Source organism: Apteryx rowi, unplaced genomic scaffold, assembly GCF_003343035.1.
Source record: "Apteryx rowi isolate R43461 unplaced genomic scaffold, aptRow1 scaffold_39, whole genome shotgun sequence".
NCBI classification, from domain to species: Eukaryota; Metazoa; Chordata; class Aves; order Apterygiformes; family Apterygidae; genus Apteryx; species Apteryx rowi.
The window spans coordinates 3,585,729-3,603,483 of NW_020450418.1; the positions used below are offsets into that span (position 1 = coordinate 3,585,729).

The 17,755-nt window shown below is 39.0% G+C and overlaps 1 protein-coding gene across 6 annotated transcripts in view; it reads right to left on the bottom strand.

The window, feature by feature from the left end:
• Positions 1-17,551, bottom strand: part of ATG4C (autophagy related 4C cysteine peptidase) — a 28,868-nt gene extending 11,317 nt beyond the window's left edge. For all 6 annotated transcript variants that reach the window (XM_026074491.1, XM_026074497.1, XM_026074496.1 and 3 more), the window contains exons 1-7: positions 17,223-17,551; positions 13,853-13,983; positions 12,294-12,377; positions 11,389-11,622; positions 7,912-8,242; positions 5,961-6,031; positions 4,260-4,396 (exon numbers count right to left, since the gene is read on the bottom strand). In XM_026074491.1, the coding sequence (XP_025930276.1) occupies positions 4,260-4,396; positions 5,961-6,031; positions 7,912-8,242; positions 11,389-11,622; positions 12,294-12,377; positions 13,853-13,928 (933 nt within the window). In that variant the 5' untranslated portion in view covers positions 13,929-13,983; positions 17,223-17,551. The remainder of the gene's footprint in view (positions 1-4,259; positions 4,397-5,960; positions 6,032-7,911; positions 8,243-11,388; positions 11,623-12,293; positions 12,378-13,852; positions 13,984-17,222) is intronic.
• Positions 17,552-17,755: the final 204 nt, after the last annotated feature.

A 17,755-nucleotide genomic window follows, 5' to 3' on the forward strand; every position in this document is an offset into this window, starting at 1 on the left:
ACTCTCTTCTTTTTGCATTCAAATGTAGAAGTCTGACTGAAGTGGAATATGGACTTCTGCATCACAGGGAGAAATGCCAGTTACAGCAATAGTCATTGTAGGAATCAGCCCCCAAAAGAGCAGCCCAAAATACAGGAGGAAAGACAGGACAGACAGGGCCCTTCCATCTTGCTGTGTTTGACCGCGAGAGAAGGGGAATCAGAGCTCGCGGTATGTAACAACTTTGAGAAAGAGACATTACAAATGTACTTAAAGGGATTTATGGAGGGAGGTGGGGTGAAATAGAGGAACCATTTCAGTCCGGAGGTGTAAAGGAACAAATATACTCCCCCAGCTCACTACCAAGTTAGCAGCCAGCGAGGAAAGCAGCAGCGGGGATAGCAGCTGGGGAACGCTGTCACGCAGAGTCCCGCTAGCACAGTTCTGGTCATTCAGGTCGTAAAGACTTGGGATCTGTAATCGGTGTAAGTGTGCTAGCACACAAACCTGGCAGACGCATAATTACGTAATAAAACTGTGATCTTACAGTTATACCTTCTATTGCTGGGACAAGGATTTGCATGTATACACATAATTTTGCTGCAGGAAAAACATTTTACTAGTATAATTGACTGGAATTCCTGTATCACCCACATGCTCCAGATGCAGTCACAGACAACAGACACCAAAGAAAAGCTCTCGAGGTTCTTGTGGAGGCTGCTCAGGATGTTACTGCCCCCAGCTCTTCCAGAAACGACCGCTCCCCAAAGAGCAGAAAGCGTGACTGTGTGTCCACCACACTCAGTGTAGTATTACAGCTTAAACAGCCAACCAAACTGCATTTGCCCTAGGAGGCCAGGCTGCGTGGCTGGGCCCAGGCACATTTTTGCTTCTGCTGCTCCTTCTTCAGGGGCACCTAGCACCTGACACCTACAGAATGGCAGGATTACGGTAAGGGACAGTAACATCTCGAACCACCGCAGCTCTTTGCCCCAAAGCAAGCAAGTCAGACCCACAATGCCGCTTACTCTTTGGAGCTGTTGCCTTGACCTCTCCTCACCTTCTTTGAGAGAAATAATACAACCACCCAAAGGAGCAAAAGGCTCCTGATTAAGCTTGCCTCAATGCCAAAGTACTCACCAAAAACCACCACTGCCACAAACTGAATCCACTGTGCTCATACCCAGAGCCTCGTTTTAAACAAAGCGTCTGCGAGCTCACCCGTACGTGCAGAGAAGCCAGCCAGACTGTCAGGTTATGCTTTACACATTACAGACAGCCTGTTTAACAGCTACCTATGCTACATTCTTGGAACATAAGCAACAAACTAGATTAAGAAAGTTTTCTTGATCTTTAAAAAAGGATGGAGGGAAAAAATGGAGATCTAGAGGAAGCTTGCAATAGCAGAATTATTCCGAAAACTGTTTCAAGAGAATATATCAGCTGTTAAAGCAGCATTATTGACTTGCAACTATCACTGGCATCTTCACTGTAACAGATAAATAATGGAGGGATGGGATACTTATGGGTTTATCTTTTTTAAATTCCCTTTGATTAAATAAAGATAATCACCTCATGCTCCATTAGAGGTAGAACTGAAACATCCCAGGTACTTGCCATTAAGAATTATTTTCTTGCCTGGTTATGTGGCCCTGGCTCATCACCTGGGAGTTCCTCATCAGCTTTGTTCCTTTCTGTATTAAAATAAGTACTTAAAAAGGAACAGAAGCACAGGCAGGGAGGACTTTTCTTTTCCCTGTTCAACATATTTCCACTGTTTTCACTTTCACAAGCTTCTGTTACTTAACAGGACTCATCAGGATTTTTGTGAGTATTCAGTCTTGGCGTAACACAGACTTCCCCATTAGTTATCCCACCAACTCCAGCAGGAGCTGAATTTTGCCAAGACTGAGCATTTCTGAAAACTGAGCCCAAGGGTTCTAACGCAACTGAAGCCCAAGATCATTAAATACTCTGAAAACTGAACAGCCTTTAAACAGCCATAAATCACAGTGGTTTTCCTGTGGCACTAGACAACTCTCGAGTCCAAAAGCTTGGATGCTGGCCCAACCTGGGACAGCAATCCAGAAGGCGATCATCTGGGCTAACAATTGATCTCTCCTATAAGAGATCGACCACTAAAAGTATAACCATTACACTGTCGTTGTCTAAATAGAAAAAATTTCTCTCGACAACGTGATTGATATTTCATGTTTCAATAAGGCCAAGGTTCTTGTTGGGATAAAATTTTCCCTATTTATATGACGATAAAAAAATGTAACATAAGAAAAAATTCTGTCATACTCCTAATCTGAGATGCTAACAAAGTCAGCCTCAGTGTGGTTTATACAGGTTACGAGGAAACGCTGCATATTTAAAATAGGAATGAGAAGGCTTTTTAAAAAAAAACACTTGATGGCTGAACATTACAGAACATATGTAGGCAGGTCAGAGGCAGAGGGTGATACAGCTAAGAATGTATGTTCATCCTCTGCCAGTGAAAGAGAAAGAGAGAAAAGCTACTTGGAGTAATGAATAACTGTTTAATCTATGGGAATCTTCTTGTAAAAAGGAATTATAAAAAATTTAACAATTTTCATCCATAAATATAAAACCCTTTGTAAAAATTACCTCTTGTACTACATTTTAAAATCTGCATTTTTAACTTAAATCCAGACCCTAAGAAATTTAGTTGCTTCTTGTGAATAGTCAAGATAGAGACTGGAGTGACTAATATATGCAATTGAAAGCCCTCTTATCACAGTCTCAGTTATAAGAGACTGAAAAAGACAGTACCAGGCTTGGTAAGGGAGCGGCAGAAGTCACCTCAGTAAAGCCAGTCGTAGCAGGCAAACTTAGATTACCTGACCACGCTATGAAACCCAGTGCCACGCAACCATCTCTTACTCTGGTAAAAGACTGCTTTTCCGAGCTAAACTGAAAAAGCCTCTGCAGTGTAGAATTAGCCCCAGATATCTGTCAACAACAGCAGCCAGTATTGAAGACCTGGAGTCACTTTAGCTGAGAAATTCTTATGAAAGTTGGAAAAACGAAGGTTTGTTAGCTTACAAAATGAAGGGTTTTCCTGGGCCTAAACTTAAGACTGATTCAAAAGCTCGTTTGCAGTAACAGTGAAGGTAAAGTGGTGTTGTAGATCATGTCTTCAACCTCAGGCATGTTTTAAATGCATCAGGATTGCTCAGAAAAGAACTAACACTTTTCCAAAACCAAACGTCTAAAAATATAAGGAAAAAAAACAGGAAAGAAAAACAGTTCATCACTTAAATAAAAGGCTTTGTAGTTCTGTCTTCCTGTGTCATTAAAATAAACAAATGTTTTCCAGAAATTTTGTAGAGAAGAGAAAATAAAAAAGATGATGTAACAGAACAGACTGACTGCCAAGTGTTGTTAATGCTATTAAATTATGCTATTTTAAGAATATAAATTAAATTATGCTATTTTAAGAGTATTTTCTATGATAAATAGCAGCATGGAAAATGACAAAGCACCAGGGCTAAGAGAACAATCTCTTCACTGTGAGAACCGCTCTTGTGTTTAAGAGGCAGGAGATGGTCTGTTCCGTTAGAGGCCATCTTTAAGTGTTCAGCACCAAAGCAGAACCTCCGCTGAAAAAATAAGACGGTACAGACTTTTATACCCTCTGCTGTCTCCTTAAATTTTTCATTTTTTCAGTTCATTTTCATTTGCGGTCACTGTGTGCTACCTCTGCATCACTGTCCTTAGAAAGATTCATCCTAATGTCCAAATAGTGAAATAATAGTTGAAGTTACAGTAATGACTAGTGATATCAAAAAATTCCAAGCCCCTTTCTTAAGGGGAAGTAAAAGACAAAAGAAATAAAGATAAGAACAGCCAAGCAACAATCTTAAACCATTTGACATTTAAGAAAGTAAGAAACAGAATAAGGAATTTGGTATATTTGTGTTTTAAAATGCTGACTAATACTTAATATAGCACAACTCTAATAGCATATGTAACTAAATTACCATTTGTAATTTGAGCTACTGCATTAATGTCTTTTCAGGTAGCTACTTTAGGAGTAGAACAGTTATCACCGCTTTACCAAGGGACATCATGTGCTCTGCAATTATGTCTGATCTTATAATAGGGAAATTTAAAATCTGTAAAGTCAAACTTTACAACCTTCAACTGTAAAATCACCACCACACATTTAATAGGTAGAAGATTACCATCATGAAGTCACTTTTCATATCACCTAGTGCTACTATTTGAAAAACGATTGAACTCTCATTTCATACCTTTACAAACTCTAAATAGTCCATGTTTGTTCTCTCTCCACCAAGTCTCACAGGAACTAATATAATTACAGCTTTTGTATCTGCTTTTTCAGAATCCATAAAAGAACACTGTCTGTCAATAACATCTGAACTGTAGACTGAAAGAAGACAAATGAAAATATTCATATTTAAAATATATCTTTTTACAAAGACACACCTACAAAATGACATCACTTTGATAAACTAAAACTACAGTCCTGTGAAAATAATACTGTCCTCCTGAAATGTAACTCCTAAACTATGCTAATAAAAGATAATATTATGTTTCCTTATTTTCAGCAATATTTTCAAGAATGAATATATGCTGCTACTGAGTTTTAACAGATAGGACACATTGCCAGGAAAATACAAAAAGGGCAGGTTAAGAGCAAGCCAAGAAATATTTATTCAAGTAGTAAAAACTTCTTCTAGAGGAGCAATTTAAAACTTGAAAGAATATGACTAACAGAAACATCTACACATTAAAAGAAAAAAGACAATACTTGGTTTTAATAAATATTCAAGTTCAATATCAGAAGTTAATACTACGCAGTCATCGAATGCGAGTGAGAAAGCTTAATGCAGTGTTATTGCTTATTCGCTCCAAACTAAGAGATGCAAAAAGAGTCACGAGAACAAGCATGAAGTGAAAAATGAACAGAATTTTAGTGGTTTCTACACTTAATACCTTAAATTGGTCATTGCAACTCAGGTGAAGAAGGTGGTTTGTAACATATGATTAACAGCGTCTCTTTAAAACTAGCTTGATTGATTACACATGGATGTCGTTCTTACCTGTCCTATCCCAAGATTGGTTATGATATAACTAAGATTTCTGGCAGCTAAACATTGCTACAGAAGTAATACATTGTGCTTAGATTTGAAAGCCTATAGTCATGAGTGTAAAGTTTTACCACACATTTAGTTGGTCTTGTCATCATTTTCTGCGCCTGAACATCCAAAGCTCTACACTGCTCTGCCTGTTATTACTCAAAATGCCACGCTGGAGCAGAAGAAAGGTTGCCACCGATGCGGGTTCACTATCCTGCTTGCACCTTTGAGCTTAAAGGAGAAATCACTTCTCATTAGCCTACGAGACTGCTGAAATACTTTCTTTCCACTGGAAGAATGGGTTAAAAAGAATGTTGTGATGCAAAAGAATACTGTTGAAATGTTTAAAATACAAATAACAAATCTACTTTAAATAACTGAAATAAAGTATTTTTCATTTTTTTCATTGGGGTTTGGGGTTTTTGGTTTTGTTTTTTTTGTTGTTGTTTTTTTAGAAAGATAGGAAGGTTCTTACTAGCTTTCCACTAAAACAACACTGAAGCAGAGTACAAAATAGATTATGGACTAATTTAAATCCACAGACTCCCAAAATACCAAAGTTACAACAGGCAGACTGTAATAGAAAATTATCTTGATGGATTTTGAACGCCATTATCTTAATAAGATATGAAACAAGCAATGTATCAAGCTTTCAAGTTACGATGTCTGATTCTTAATGAAAAGACCAAAGATATGGCTATATCAAGAACCCCTTTGCGCACATAATCCCAGTTTTGTGGATTCATTTTTGAATTCGATTTTTTTCCTGTAGAGGTCTGTTGATTAGTGCTTACTGAAAGACATAAAAAGATCTAAAATGTTTGTCAAAATCTACATAGCCACAACGTTTACCTGTACAATCCTGAGCAACATAGACTGTCACTCCTTGCAGCTCAGAGTCTCTTGCTTCTTCAACAGCTTTTCTAAGTACAAACAAAAAACTATTTAACTCATCTCTGATTTTAAAGAAATTAACAGCAAGCAAATATAAATTACTTAATTTTTAGAAAAAGGTTATTTTTAATTGTTTACTTTTTTAATTCAAACACCTTTCATTTCTGATAAATACAGATAGGGTGGTGGGTTTTTCTGGTTTTTTTTTTTTTTTTTTTTTTTTTTTTTTCCAGGCTCAACATTACGATATTTTTTTCCCCTCAAGCAAAGATTACAGCAACTGGCTATTTAGGAGAAACAATGAAAACCACATACACACAAAAAAGAAAACACATTAATTTATAATGAAATACATATTCACTACCTAACTTCTTTCAGTTTACAATGATTTTCTGTCTTGCATAAGGTGATAGTAAAAGCTAAATTTGCTCACAAAAACATTAATTTCAACTTGATTGATCTCTTTAGCTAGCCTTAACTCATGCACTAACCACAAATTAGCACTTCATGTCTACTGAAATAAGAGTTAACACAAAAAAAGCTGTAAGGTTTCGCCAAAACTTTCAAAATGTAATGTAAATGTAATATTAGACTATCCTCAAAAGAATAAGAGTAATGGACCTAAAAACTAAAAAAGAAAATAGATGTCAATAGTGTGAAGCATGATCATCAATCAAGGACAACATTTGTAAAGAAATTAAACTGTTCAAAATAGAAGATTACCCTTTGACTTCCGATACACGGTTGCATTAAATGGTCACTATCCCTTTATTTCACAGTATATTTTGAGGAATCATTTAGTATAGTCATTCTCAAGTTATGAGAGCGCTATACACACTTAGTACTGCTGTAAGAGAGAAGGGAGATCAAGGAAAGGAAACCTTTGCAGTGTTTAAAATCACTGCTGGGTTTATGTTGAAGGGAATACTGGACCAATTTTTTTTTTTATTAGGAAAATGGGCTAGTGCATTTTAAAATATGCAAAAAGAATTCTGACAGTTTCTATTATCAGGAAAAAAAATGCAAGCAAACACATAAATAATGCTAACCTGTCATGTCACTGTATGCGCTTGCATGTATGCGCCCAAAAACACCTTATTTCAGTATAGGTTCATTTAAGATGAGTATACTTGTATACTAAATATCGAATTCTTCCACCTACATGTATGTAGATATATATATGAACTTTGACTTCTGCTGCTTAGGTGACTTATTAGAGATTCAGTTTATAGATAAACTGGAATACACTAGAACATAAGACTGTAAAAAACAGAAAGTCTGTAATATTCAAAGGAATGGCATATAAAGGTACATGGTATGGAGAAATTTGACTTTCGACTTTTTTTAAACCACACTGAATGTCACAGACCCTTTACTTTTACTATGATATAATTATAATATTAATAGTCCCATACATTTACAGTTTCACAAGAATTTGATGTGTGCAAAGAAATGCTGAAAACATCAATTTTAGCTCTGACATTTCATTACACTATCAGTACATTACAGCCCCCAGGTTACAGTATAAAAAAAAAAATCTATAATATTATGCATGTTCCAAGGTTGAAAGAGTGGTTAGTTTTTAGAACATTTCATTAAATGCAGCTCTACTTAAAAGCCCAGGTTTGGGAAAGACCTTGGGACTTCTACTGCCCAAAGTACAGGAAAACAGGAATGCCTTTTCTTTCCTGAAGATTGGGAAAAGGCTCAGAGTTCAGTTCCTGCACCTACTGCTATTTCCCTTCTGTCTCTGAAAAAGCTCTAAAATTACTACTAATATGGAAATTTTACAAAGCCAATAACGAATGGTTAGATGTTCAATTAAGCCGAAGCAATTTCATGAAACTTTTGAAYGCTTCTCCTGTAACATGTAAGGCACTGTAACAACAAAAAATAAAGATATTTTTACCTTAGAATATGTGCAACAACTGCAGGCCCATACCAATCTCCAGCAGTTTTCCCAGATTTCTTTCCATATTCTATTAGCTGATGTAAGCCAAAAGCTGCCAGTGGAGAGTCACCAAACCAAGAAATTATTTTTCTATGGTAAACTTCATTTCTCATTTCCTTGTCACCACAGTTTCTCTTTAATGTTCCCCTATGATGGTTTGACAAGATCTTGGGTTCTCTTTCCACTGTAAGTGATGCTTCAAATGATGCAGTCAGCTTTTTCACTGTATGGGTCGTCCATGATTCAGAGTCTGAATTTTCAATGTCCAAAGCATCTGGCCAGATCCAGGCTGCAGCAAGAAATTTTAAGATGCATGTTAGGCTTAATATTAACTTTTTGATATAATTAGCAAAGCACATCTTTTTCCTTGCTCCCTTCCCCCCTGACCAATAATATGTGCTTTACATACTGAGATGCAAATGTCAATATTAAAATCTAAACAAAGAACATTTATTCAGCTGCAGTATGTTCTGCTTTTATTTTGTGCAGAGTGACAGTAGAAAAGAAATATTAATAACAGTACCCTTCGTTAGCCATTTATCCTATCTGAGATTGTCTGGAATCTTGAAGTCTGATCTACTGTGAAGATATTCAAGATATACCTGATTACAAGACACAGACTAGACTAGAAGCATCATACATATTAAAAATACAAAAAAACAGCTATTAAATACCAGCTAAAAAGCTTTATCTAAGTCAAACAAGAAGTTTCAACGGCTGTTTTTTATTCTTCTGGTTTGTCAGTTATCAAACAAATAAACAAACAAAACCTTGGGAGAAACATTCATATAAAAACAAGCACTTCTTCCTAGGAAAATGTAAAACTATATATATCAGTCAAAGCAGGTCAGCAGAAAAATACACACGATTTCTTTATTTACTACATTTGTGAATTCTTAAGGTTTACCTGGACTACCAGACAGATTTGTTTAAAAATTAAGTTTTTCAGCATAGTATCTGCAGTCTGCGTTTCTAGCAGCAGGTTTCTCTAACGATACACTCTACGTGCAGTGTTCCTATTAACAGCATAACGGTGGTTCAGCGTATCTAGAGAACAGCAATGCTTCCCTTGCCAGATGACTGAAAGCCTCTCCCACAACTTTGAACAACTCCTTGCAACACAGAGCATGTGAGGAAATCTCCAAAACACTGCGAACGTCCTGCTAGATCAGAAAATATTCTGAAGGTCTGTAACGAGCATCCCAGAACGGAGGGGGAAGGCTGACACACACGGCGGTAAAGAACACACGCGAAGGACGAGGTGCTTTCGCTCGGCGAGCCTGGTTTCTGTATGCTGCGGGTGGCTCAGCTAGTCGCCGTTACGGTGGCGAGAGGAAAACGGTCAGAACAAATACTGACAGAGCAAGAGCTGCAATCCTCCCTGCAATTCGTGCTGAAGCGTCCAAGTAAAAGTCTCTGACTGAGAAATAAAGGGGAGGCACAGCACTTTAATTCTAAAATCTAACTTACGGCTCCAGTAATGTCACAGGTACTGCTGGTGACGGCCCTGATCCATTTTCCCCGGCACTGTTACTTGCTGCGGAAGCGTAAGAGCTCCAGGCAGGCGCGCGCGTAAGCTCAGCAGAGCACCATGGGCCTCACTGTTCCTGTACTGTGAGCATCAAATTTAAGTCCACATTTTCAGCACAGTAAAACTTACTAGTGCCTTAATATTTAAAATAAAAACTCACATCAGCATTCTGCAATATCTGGAACATTCCACACAGTAGTGGAACTGTAAGTATTCTAGCTAGTAAACGCAGTCAAGTTTTGCTTTGTAACAGAAACAATACCATTAAATTATAATGAAAACATCTCTGGGAAAAGAATAAGCAGCAATGAAAAAATTCTTGTAAACACTTAAATATGTTTAAGGAGTTACCCAAATCTCATAAAAAGCTTTTCAAAAGATAATTCACCAGCCGTCAGAAGACCAGGTGATGAGAAAAGTAATCCAGAAAGACCATATATATTCCATTTTTCTACACATTTGGTTTCCCACAGAAATACTAGCACTCTGGAAACACCAAATCACTTTCCAAATTAGGGTGCATGGGGGACAGTGCAAGAAATTCTTTTTAACCATAGAGCTTAAAGATACAAACTTGGGACTTTTTTTATTTTGGGTTACTTTAAAATGGGTCATTATGCATTCCTACTTCCATGTACTCTTCTAAACAGATTTTTTTATTTTTTTAAATGTATGTATAACAAAAGTTATCTTTAAGGGACTTGTTCTCTCAGCAGAAGTGTTTTTGTACATTTTGGTATTTGCAGTCAGGTGAAAAGGAATAATCTTATTTTTTATGACTTAACAAAAAGAATATTCAATAAGCCAATCTGACAGTTCAGCCATGACACTGCCAAGAAAGAAGATGTTGTGATGCAGCTGGTTTGGGACTATGTTCACAGCTTACATCATATTCACACAGACAGTGCAAATTATTATCAAAACAGGCTTTCAGAACTATCTGCTACTAACGTATTCCGGGGGGCCACCAAACGGCTGAGTACACAATACACCGTATTCTCTCCGACTGACACGTCAGGGTGGCTTCAGGCCTGCAGCGTGGAACATCTTTGACAAAAAGCCGTGGTGACAGAGGGAACGAACAATTGTTTGAAAGGGGCAACATGGTGGATTTTGAAAGTGATGAAGGAAAAGAGGATGAATGGAAAAGGTGGTTAACTTAGAGAACCAAAATACCTCTCTGCAGGACATGACTCAGGCTTGAAAGAACAGGGAGGACACACATGCTCAGCCTCTGAAAGCAGTGTTCCAAGCCTCTTAAAAGCAACTCCTTCCAAGGGACTGAAAGGGTTTTTGCAGATAGATGAAGGTAAGAGAAAAAGGGAAGTTCCTCTGTAAGTACATGGGGTGGGGGTGGAGGGAGAGGGGAGGAAATGAACTAGTGAAAATTTCAACACAAAGAATGATGTATTGAAGTCAGATTAGAATCCTTCTATTAACTCAATATATTAATACTAGAAGAAATTGAATAACGTACAACCTTAAAACTGATAAAAGAACACCACTTCTGCCATAGCCCTTAGCTATGGACTATGGAACTCATTTCTACATCTTGAGCTCAACAAACTAGCAAGATTCAAGAGAATTGGACGTTTACATGGATAAGAGGAATACTTAAGTAAAGGATCACAAATTTTTATGTTTTTTTACTTCACAATTAACCTCTGTGGCACTTCCAGTATCTTCCCTTGCCACACCTTGGTATTTCCTTTTTCAGAAATGGAATAGTAGATTAGCTAGATCACTGCTCTGCTGCCATATAACAATTTCAATATTAATGAAAAAATCCAGAACCAAAACCAGCCTGCACTTTAGATTCTGGCTACATGAACGAAGACTGCCACACTCTACAAAACACCCGTGCTTATCATGCCAAATACAGACATCTTCATCTTGTAACTTACCTCTACCAAGAAAATGCAGCATAAGACCTTGAGCCAACAGCATTTGACCAGTTCTCAGTGTGCAACCCCAACCACAGTCTGTTGTCAATGCAGATCCCTTTATCGGGGGAAATTCTTCTCTGTAAGTCAGCCATATTCTAGAAATAAAATCTTTACGAAACTCCTCAACATTTCCTGAAATCTCTGTGTTGATTTGATCAAAACTGGATCCATCTGTAGAAAGCTCTCCAGATTCTATAACGCAAAACACAATGTAAGTTATACCTTGGGGTGTGACTTCTGTTATTCGGAGGAAAATGAAAGTATACTACTATTCTGTTAGAAAGATAGGGCAATCCTGCAAAAAGTAATAATGATCACTAAACACAAGAAGGGAAAATGGGAGGGCAAACATAATAGAGGTGTGCCAGCTGGAGCAAAAAATGAGGCAGCCAGTAGGTTTCAATGGAATTGCTGGCTTGCTTCTGAGCAACTTAATTCAGCTAAATATAAATGGTCAAATAGAGAAAGGCATTCAGAAAAATAGTTCGTAGAAAACAGCATATTGGAAAATAACAATGAAGGTGTCTGGTGTAGTGACTCTTTGTACAGGTACTGTCACGATTTCATTGCTGACTTTTTAGACAAAAAAAATCTCAATTTGTCAGGTGAATTAAGTAAAGTGCAAATTATAGGACTAATATTTACAAAAAGAACAAGACTGGATGCTGGTTTTGCACTGAATAATACAGGGTAGGATGGGTTACATTAATGTTGTTGGAAAGTCAAATGAGAATTTTGTAGGCTTTTCACATTTAAATCTTGAATTCAGTAATTGCTAATGAAGGTCCTTCTAGAGAATTAGAAAGATATTCATAGAGCTCTTGCAGAGTAAGATTGGAATGAGATAAGTGCTATGTACGTACCATCAGATTTGAAGTGGTAACATTTTCCTAGCAGAAAGACTGGAGAGTTTCTACTAAAGTAAGTTTTTGTTTTCAACACCCAACCTAGAACAAATACAAAACAAATGCACATTTGACTGAGATATTCCAGAAAGGCATTTCTAATAGCATCTGATTAAGCCAAAGACCTCCCATAGAAGAGGAATACAGAGAAAATGTACTGAAATTCTTTTTTTTGCTTTCAGAAATAATGAAAAGTTTAATAGCTCCACAAAACACAAATTAGAGATCTCTTTTAATAGTAATGTTACCCATGTATGAAAGTCTGAATGTTAATACAATTCTAATGCTGCATAATTTAGAAGTAAATTGTAAGGATACAGAAGCACTAAAGCCGAATTTAAGTTGCTGTGTCTCTGTATGTGAAATCACTACTGCATAGTTTGATTCTGTGAGGTTTTCAACTCCTATAATATAGAATAAGCTTCCCATATGACCAGTGAAAATGCATGAAGAATGCGGCATGTCCTGTAGGATTAATTAAACATACTTCTTCACAAAAATCAAATTGTTTATTTCAGACAAAAGGGATACAGAAAATTACTACACGCATATGAAGTCAAAAAGTTAGCTTTACTTTTGGAAATGCAACTTCTGCATATTGCTTCAAAAAATGTCATAATATGCTGCATAAATTCGGACAGATTAATGTTATGTATTTAGATTTACAATTTAGTTTTTAGATTTTGACAACGTGCCCAGACTTGAAAAAGTAGTGTTACTTAAATACTAAACTAGTAGCTTTTTCACTTAAGTCTAAATCCTATGATGTTTTTTATCCTGAGTCCTAGCATTTCTTGAATTTTTCCTTTCACATGTAGTGTGTAACAACTACTGTTCCCCTTCAGCCACTTGGAAGCCTTAAAGAAAACAGAAGAAAAGAATCTTTTCATCTTACTGGACATCTCCAAGGCTCAGTTATGGTAATTAACAAAATTTATCAGAAAAATAGTGATAAAACTGAACAACGTCCATCCTGGAAGGAAAGTAGAAAAAAATTAACTTTAAGGACAGATTAGGATTTCGGAGGACACACTTGAAAACTTATTTTATTTTAAACAAATTATTGATGTTCAATTGTGGAAAAATATGTTACTCAATGTGTGGAGCTAGGTTCTTCAGTGGAGTTTGTATTGCACGCACCATCTTACTTTTTCAGAAAAAGAAATACTTACAGTGACTCCTTGCACAGGTGATCCCACATTATCCCCATTTAAAAATCCATTTAAAAATCTAGTGTCCTCTGTACTTATTCGCACAATGTATTTATTTTTAAGACAACAGTAATTTAAAAAAGAAATTATGTAAATTTATTTGAAAAACAAAGAGTTAAACAAGTGTGCTTACTCAAGCTGCTTATTATAATATCACAGTATAAATGGTTTCAAGGACCACATTGCTTTTTTTTTAATTACTAACAAATTATTTTATTTTCTGACTCATGATTCCATTCATGTCAACAAGAAAAGTTCCATTCATTTCAATGGAGACAGGATTTTACCACAGACTGTTTCACTTACTGTATTTCATGTTGTGCCATGCAGACATAAACTTTGATTTTATCTTTTCTACTTCATCTGTCCCTGTGGCCTCCATATTCAAATTCTAGAGAAAAAGCCATCGCTGTCTTGTAAGACACTAAATTCTGCTACTGTAAAAACAAAAATATAAACATATCTGTGGGCACAGAAAACACGGAGCATAGTAACACCAGAACGATTAGGTACTTAAGCCTAACATGACCAGAAACAGTAATAAACTTGCAGAATCCCTCACTTTGAGGGAGTGAAAAGCAATCACATGTTCTATGAATAAGTAATAAAAACATTTAATTCCAAATACACACCAATAAAATTACCATACAAAGCTAAATAAAGTATAATGTTCTCCAATGGCTCTCTATTGCACAACAAACTGATCTAGAGCACATAACCTGTGCTGGCATACGAGTACACTCATTCTGATTTACAGTGAAATGAATAGCTGTATTTCATTAAGTAGAAGAGATACTATTCTTTTGTGTTGAATGGAATAGAATAAGTACTATTTTCTCACATCTGGGTTTCTGAGCACCAAAAACCAGATCTTCCTTTTAAACACTGCTTTTTCAGATTTCTAATCAAGAATTTTCTAACCCAAAGTGTACATATGTTGGAGGGATTGAAAGACAAAGAGCTAGATGTTTTGCTGTATATGTACAAGGCAGAAGATAGTTACTGAAAATGTGTGCAGTAACACAGACATTTTGTACAGAATTAACTTGTTAGAGGGATAACATGAAAAAATGGGTAGAATACTGTCATAAAATCTGTGTTTACTTTACAATCCTTCTAATCAGCACTTGCGGTGTAAAAAAGGTTTCTTCTGATTTGATCGCATCTTCCACAGTAGTTTGTATGTATTACAAAAATGAGATTGGTAAAATGGTGGTAAAAGCCACTGCAGTGCAGATTATTTTGTAAAAACTGCTTACAATTTGTTAAAATACGAGGGTGTGGAAAAGCACATTTACTCACTCTTTCTGAATTGCAGCACAAGGTAGACTTCACCTTAAAAGCACACTAAACTCTTTATAATACAGAAAAATTACATATTACCTTTACATATTTATCCCTATTTTTCAGAAATATGAGAAGACCGGACAGAACTCCCTTTATAGTCCACCTGTATCATTCAGCAAAAGGAAGCTTGCTATCGATTAATATACCTGCCTTCACTTCATGTACTGTCAATGGTTCACTCCAAAATAGTTGAACAGGAGATTGCCTTGATGATATTAAGTACATCAAACCCTTGAATAGATAACTGAAAAATTGAGAGCTCCTGCTTCAACAGTAAATTCTTCTGGGACATCAAAAATTGATAAATAGAGGTACATCACTGCAACCTTCACATATTTTTAGTGAAGTACTTACAACAACAGATGATGAAGGGCATAAAAGTGAACCATCTCATGTAATTACCAACTTGGATCAGGAGCAAACACCATCACTGATGTGGACCACCTACCCTCCTTACTGTAAAAAGGGACTGGGAAAAGCTAGAACTGTATCTACCTTTTCATGTGTTATTCTCCATTGAATCAGGATCAAAAACAGGGTGGAGACTAAACCATGTTACTTCTCATTTCCACTGGGAACCTATTTTAAGTAATTAGGGAAACTAACCCTAACCACTGGTAGTGCAATTCATAATGCTGAGAGGCGAAGAGAGCGTGAAGATGTCAGGGCCCTGGTGACTTCAGAGCCTGAAAATCACATAGATGCACTATTTCTGGGTCTGTACGTAGTGCATGAAAAAAAGTCTATTGCCCAATTCTTCCCTAGCATGTTTTTCTGCTGCTCCACGGTATTACTTGATAAATGTTTGTCAATCACTTTTTCCACAGCAGAGGCAATATAAGCTCACAAACACAGGGGAAGACTGACATTTTTTGCTAATGAAAATAATTAACACAAACTGCTACAACCCCATTTTGATTAGCCTCACATTAAGTTGGGTTAGGGGAAGTAAGAGAAAGACTATTTAAGGTAGGGTTTTAATTTACTGCCTTTTTCTTTCTTTCTTTTGTTTTTTTAGGTGAGAGAATTAAAGTCTACATGGACAGGTGTCACTGACAAAGCTGGTAAGATTAACGTCTTTAGGAGCTGGGTTTGGTCCAGTTACTGTTCCTACATGATCAGTCAGGGACAGTCATTTACATAGAGGCCAGTGATTGCCTTAAAAGCCAATAACTGTAAAAGCTCCCTCTGGCTAAAATTAGGAATGAAACAAACTCTACTGTTCAGAGAAGCAGCTCATTTTCCTTGAAAGGACAATGGACATCTCAGCACATTTTTCTCTTATCCCTTTACATTTCTTCCCTAGGATTATGCTAAAGATGTGAAAAGCACTTCTAAGAAGAATGCCCACACAAAATAGACAAATTTATTCCACTGGGAAAATACAGGTTCTTCTTCCCATCAGCGTAAGAACTTCTCCGTAATAGTTTCACTGAAATTAATGGAATGATACCAGCGGAAGGTCACTGTGAATACAGATTAAAGCCCAACGGGCACAATACAACCCCCTGTTATTAAATCTGAACCTAATGGTTTTATACTGAAGTTCTCTTATTTAAGAGGTTATCTAGAACATGCGTTATTACCACGATGCTTCTCTTCAGAGCGGCAGGACAGACAAAATGAAGCCGTGTCACCAAGGGCCCCTACTGACCGCGCTGACTGCAGCGAGGGGGTTGTTTTTAGTTTTGGGGTTTTTTTTTTCCATAAACAGTTAATAACAGAAGAACAAGCTAACCGCACTGAGGCAACTCCAGTGAGTAAAATGGAGATGTGAAGACTCCTACGCTTTTTTCTACCTGGAGAGAAACTGAACTAGAAGCGATGACAGCCAGCAAAATCCGTACGAGCCGCTCGCGGTTCAGAGCCGAGCGGGAGCTCCCGGCCTGGAGCCGCCGCCCCGCGCTCGCCGCCGGCGCCCTCGGCCCTCCGCGGCGGGAGGAGGCGCCTCGGGGGCCGCGGCCGCCCCGTCCCGTCCCGCCGCCGGCTGACACCTCCCCTCCCCCCCCCCGCCGCGGCCGCCGTTCAACCGCCCCGCGACATCCGTTTATCTGCTAACGCGTAACCAGGCAACGGGCCGCGACTCTGAGGCACCGGTTTGAAATTATCGCACCCGCAGCGCGAGCCGGCGCCGAGGCGGCAGCCGGGAACGCTCCCAGCGCGTTAACTGACGCGGCGGCGGCGCCGCGGCCGCGCGTTTTCGCTGTTCAACATTCCCTGAAGTTGCCCAGAAGCTCTGCCCGCTCGGGTGCGGGAGCGGCCGCGGCCCCCACGGCGCCTCCGCGGGAGCTACGCGGTGCGCGGAGCAGCCGCCGCGGGCCGCACTTACCGCACACGGCTCCTCCGCGGAAGGGTCCGCTTCGCCTCACGGCACACGCGCCCTCTCCCGCCGGCCGCACCACAGATCCCTCCGCCGGCCGGCGCCGGGGGCCACTGGCCGCGCACGGAACCGCTGCGGGCGGTTTACGCTTCCCGCTCACGCCATCGCCGCGCCTTGGCCCTCGGCGGCTGCCGTAAAGAGGCGGAGGAGCCGAGCGCCGGGGGCCCGGCCGCAGCCGTTAGCGCGGGGGAAGCGCCCCGGGGCTGCCGCTCACCCGCTCGGCGGGTTTCGAAGCGGAGCCGGCCCGCGGAGCGGCCTCCCGAGGGCTTCGGCCACGGGGGACCAGGGCAGACTACAGCTCCCAGGGGGCGCTGCTGCGGCAGCGCGCGGGGCGCGGGGGCGAGCCCGCGCGCGGCCTGCTGGGAGCTGTAGTCCTGGCGGCGCGGGCGCTGCCTGAGGCGAGGTGCGAGGCGGCGGCGCCGCCCCCTCTCAGAAAAGCCTTCGATTTCCAGGTTTGGGTTTCTCTCTCTCTCTCTTTTTTT